Genomic DNA, 5,419 nt, shown 5'->3' on the forward strand with positions numbered 1-5,419 from the left:
ACGTAACGTACCGTTACGTTAGTAGTACGTACTAGTAAAGAAAGGACGGTACGTACGTAGGTAAGTACTATATTATACTTATTATATATATATATATATATATATATATATATATATATAGTGTGTGTGTGTGTGTGTGTGTGTGTGTGTGTGTAATGTACATCTTGAATGAAAAAAACCTTGCATTCTATATTAAAAAAAATGTGTATTTAAAATGCGAAAGAACATATTTGATGGAATGTAGTATGCTACAATTATAATGATTTGCAATATTAAAAATTAGAAAAAAAACGCAAAAAAGCAAATTAATAGAAAAAAGTTTTTTACTTACAAAATTTCATCAGCAATTTTTATTTAAAGTTTATTTCGACACAAGAATGACATAACTGTCGAACAACCAAACATATTTTTGAAAAAAAAAAGAGAATAACGTAACGTTACATAAAGCTTTTTTTTTACCTTTCTCGATATGATGGAATGCACCGTCGCGCGTCCATCGCGGACCATGAATATAAATTTTGCGTTCGGGAAGAGCTCGAGGATGTACGAGCCCATCTTTAGGGTGAGTGGATCCTTGTTGCACAATCTCGGCGCGGGCTCAGCATGTCGTGCTATTATTTCTAAGCAGAACGCCGCTATCGCGCTGTCTATCACCTATAGAAAAATAGTATATTCTCGATATTTCAAGCCCCGAATAATACTCCTTCGCTTCGTAGTAAAACGTATCTCTCAAGTTTCATATGTGTAAATTTTAATTTTAATTATTCATGAGAGATGAAGAGTTTGGAGAAGTTACTGTATCTTACATCATCCTCTTGAACTAACACGACCAGCTTAGGATTCACATGAACAGCAAACTTTATAATTTCATGTCGCGATAATATAATTATTCAAACTACGCATGCAAATTTTTATTCTTATTTAGTTTTAGGAGAGAGGGACATTTAAATATCGAGATAAGCATCCGAATAAATATATGCTGCGTTGTAGCGAGAAGTTTACGGAGCACTTCTTGACCTTTTTTAAGAGCGCAAGAGAAATATACCACTCTCGATAAAATAGGATAAACGTTAAAAATTTTTTCCTGCTGCAAATTTTTTCGTTGGACAATACTTAAATTATTTAGATCTGTCTCAGTGCTAAAATATACTTTTCCGCGCTTTTCAGAACGCAGACTTACCTCTTTCGAGATCCCCGCTTCAGTTAGCCGTACGTTTTCCTTCTCGGATTTAGACCAGTGCATTTTCATCTGGAGAATCCTTGGTATAACTCTGGTCTCCTGTCCGCATCTTAAATAAAATCCATAAAGATATTTAATCGAATATAATCTCTATTTTAAGGTCATTCTAAATCTATAATTCGTATCAGAGATTTCAGAATTTAATTTTATATGACTGTGTATCTCAATATATGTGTGTATTTTAATATCATTATTAATATATATGTTAAAAGTATCTATATATTATCTTAGCGATAACAAATTTTATTTTTCAACACAAATAATACTTTTATATCATATGGATATAAATTTATTTGCTCTCTTTTGCGTTGGGAAATGAATATTTATAAATATATATACATATATATTAATGCTGTTCTAGAAACTGATATATATATATATATCAATTATAGAAATTCGAGATCAATACAAGTTTACAAAGCCTACGCTTGCACGATAATACAATTATCCTTTTTATGCGCTTTCAACACTTTGTGCTTTAATTGAATGTAATTAATGTGTATTTATTTATTTATTTCAAATAAATTTATCATTTTAAATGATGATTGCGACTTACCTCACGTCAGGGTGCGCGTCCAGCATGGCACGCATTAGGGTTGTACCTGATCGTGGTACACCACCGATGAAAATGAGTGGCATGTAACGATCGTACGTATACGTTTTGCGATCAAACGGCCCGATCACGTATTTCTGTTCAGCAGATTATAATATAACAATCAAAGACTATAAAAATATTAGTGAACTTAAAGGCTTTTTAAAAGTCTGCTTTTAAAAGACGATCTTCAGAAGTCGGGTCAGAATTCAAGATACAATTTTATTCATAATTTTATATGTAGTATAATACGAGAGAAAAATCAAAATATAACATACAATATTAAAATACAAGTGTACATAAAAAATACGTGAAAAAATTATAAATAAAATTCTTGTGTGAACTGAAGCGAATTATAGATCGTCTAAAGCAAACTTTAAAGCTAGTCAATTTCATTCTTAGTCGTTCGAAAAAGGCCATTGAAAAGTGGTTTATACTAAAAATTCGTCTCCTGACCTTTTTAATGCTTTGAATTTTTAACATCAAATACTTCAGCAACTGTATATATGTCTGGTTAAAATTTTATTTATGTAAATCCTGGACTTGAAATTAAACGAAAAATAAAATTCTGTCATTTATTAACTGTAAAGATAAGTCATGAAAAATACCTTATATTTTTTATCATCTTTAATCAAAAAAATTATGACTTTAATCATATATTCCTACTAAAAAAAAGTTATACGTCTATTCAATTTTGCTAGCAACGCATATCGCTATTTCATTGGATATAAGCACAAGTACTTAAAAAAATACTTTTTACCGAGTTACGCTCATAAGTAAGTGGGATATAAACTCTTACCCGTCGTTCGTTCCGGTATTTTACCATAACTACCTTAACGCAATTAAAGTAAGTCTACAAGAAAATTAATAAAAGCGCCTGCAAGTCGCGTCAGCGGAAGTAGATCGGGAAAGACGCGGAATTGGCTCGGAAGTTAGACTCGTCGTCGGTGTATCGACTTTGTCGAGTAAGTTCGTCGAACTATTCTTCAGGAACGTCGGACATCCCTTTCTCTACGCTCGGTAGCGGCAGTTTGGCGTTGATTAAGGCCAAGATGAAGCTTCAGGAGTTGCAGTTGCCCGCTCGCTAATACGTGGCCTGACAGTTTAAGTTCGTAGACACATTTCTTTTTCTTCTAATCTGGCAGTAACGGAAGTGCGACAAGATAACGTAACGCGATGAGATGATTTTTCATTTCTTCGTATATATACATATATATATATATATATGTGTGTGTATGTATATATACATGTTTGCAATAATGTGAGCCATTTGTTCAATAATTTATCATTTAACTCTTTCATATTAGGTTTTTTTTTTGGAAAAAGAAATAAGTTACATCAATTATGACATTTGAAATTTTTTTAGACAAACCACTTTAAAATAAGAAATTACTCTATTTGACTTTAATAATATTTACATGTATGATTTTTTTAAGCACGTGGAATATGTATGTTTCAATTCAAAAAGTTTATTAATAAAGTATCTCTGTGTCGCATTGAAAAAGTTGAGAGATATTCTAAGATAATTGAAAATCAACAATAAAGTTTCTGGTTACGAAATTTTTTGGAAGAAACTTACGATAAAAATCATGAGAATGTCGAAAGACGAACTGAGTGAATTTATTGAGTTGAGAAAAGTTTCCGACCGATATTTCAATTGTTATTTCAATTGAAAGATTGTACTTCTAACAGCGAAGAAACATCGTCAGAATAAATAAAGAATGTATAAAGCGCGCAGCAGAGGAGTTCGACTTCGAAGAAGAGAAGAGATAACATTTAATTTAAACGCAAAATATATTCGAATTTAAATGAGTTCCTTCCACGAATCTCATTGCCGGGCCACGTATCGTTCGATTGGTAAATTCATTCAGATTCAATATTTGCGTAAAACGGAGCTTTTAACAACTGGATACAATTAATACTTTGACAGCCATTAATTGCCGATTAATAATGTAGAGACACTGCCACGCAAGCCGCGATAATACACCACGCTCATATTATATCGTTATTATTATTCCGATTAATTATTATTATTATTATCGTGCCGGGACGAGGAGAACCAAGGGAGAGAAAATAAAATAAAGCTGTTGTAAATTGGCCAATTAAAATTTCTCTCTTAGAGAGGATTTCTAATAGAAGTATATAACGGAGATGCCTTTTTAATTACATGTTTAATGTTTTCTCAAATTCATCTGTTTCATTTAATCGAGAAGGAAGTTTGCCCTTTTTATCTCGTATTGAGTAATTGGAAAAGTAATATAATTTTTACCAAATGGAGGATTACACTATATATCCTCCATTAGATGGATTTGGTCCTCCATTTTCTAGATTGGTTGAAGTGCCTGGTTCTTACCTCCTTGCTGACCATCATGGCCGTGGGCATGTACCTGGTGGAGCCGCAAATAATGCCCAGTTGATAAAGAGCGAAGATGAGGAGGAGGCCCACCAGACAAGCGATGGGCCCCTTTCGGCCGCTGCGGCTCGACAGAAACATATCGCCCGTCGTGCTAAAAACCCACCTCTCACCAGGTGCTCCGTGAACAGTTTACTACCTCATTGTATCTGCAATAAATACAATTCCTCTTAATTCTTTCTTTTAATTTTTTTTTTTCAGAAGATGGATTTTTCTTATCTAAAAAGATATCTAAAGATAAATTAGAAGTTATAATTTCCATTGAGGGCAAGATTAAAAATATCATTCTCACTAGTTTTCGATAATTTTTAAAGAAAATAATAGTCTAGTTATAGACTTAATTCCCGGACCGTAATAAGTTAATCTCTATTTCTCTAATTATCTACGAGTTTTTCATAGAAATTTTAAACGATACTTACAAAATGGTGATCTTTATTAAATGTAAAATTATTCATTTATTTCCTTACGTCATTTATTTTTACATATTTCTAGGACTTAGCCTGAAATGGGACCGGAAAAGAATTATTCAAAACATTCACGTATTAATCAGTAATTATCACCAATTTGGTGATAATTACGCAAAGAATTAACCCATTAACTCCCTTTCGAAATCAAAGATTCCGGACCAAATTGTGATACGATAAGTGAAAAAACGTGAAGAAATCTTGGTCAATTTTCGAATTCACTGATCGTTTCGACATCTCGGTATGAAACATACGCGCGTAACTCGTTTTACCGTGGCTTTTCTATCCACGTTTTCTTTCTCCCGAGCCACTTTCTCGACTCCCATGAATCTTACCCAGTTCTTCTGGACATGTACCGTCGATATTGTTTTCGCGCTTGGTACCTTAAGCTCCGTATTTGTCTAACATGTCGTATTGTGGTAAAATTGATATCCGTGCAGCACTGTAAGGTGTGTGTGTGTGTGTGTGTGTGTGTGTGTGTGTGTGTGTGTGTGTGTGTGTGTGTGTGTGTGTGTGTGTGTGTGTGTGTGTGTGTGTGTGTGTGTGTGTGTGTGTGTGTGTGTGTGTGTGTGTGTGTGTGTGTGTGTGTGTGTGTGTGTGTGTGTGTGTGTAGTGTGTAGTAGTGTAGTAGTAGTAGTAGTGTAGTAGTAGTAGTAGTAGTAGTAGTAGTAGTGTAGTAGTAGTAGTAGTGTAGTAGTAGTAGTAGTAGT

At 33.4% G+C, this 5,419-nt stretch overlaps 1 protein-coding gene across 1 annotated transcript; it reads right to left on the reverse strand.

The window, feature by feature from the left end:
• Window positions 1-459: 459 nt before the first annotated feature.
• On the reverse strand, window positions 460-4,395 carry LOC105625214 (protein-tyrosine sulfotransferase-like; the record flags this gene model as incomplete). The annotated part of the gene is made up of 4 exons (XM_012206556.1): window positions 4,186-4,395; window positions 1,797-1,930; window positions 1,181-1,289; window positions 460-654 (listed from the first exon to the last, which is right to left on the reverse strand). Coding segments are annotated over exons 1-4 (579 nt in total), but the record flags the coding sequence as incomplete, so codon positions are not given.
• Between the last annotated feature and the right edge of the window lie 1,024 nt (window positions 4,396-5,419).

Source organism: Atta cephalotes (genome assembly GCF_000143395.1).
Source record: "Atta cephalotes unplaced genomic scaffold scaffold00336, whole genome shotgun sequence".
Lineage (NCBI taxonomy): Eukaryota > Metazoa > Arthropoda > Insecta > Hymenoptera > Formicidae > Atta > Atta cephalotes.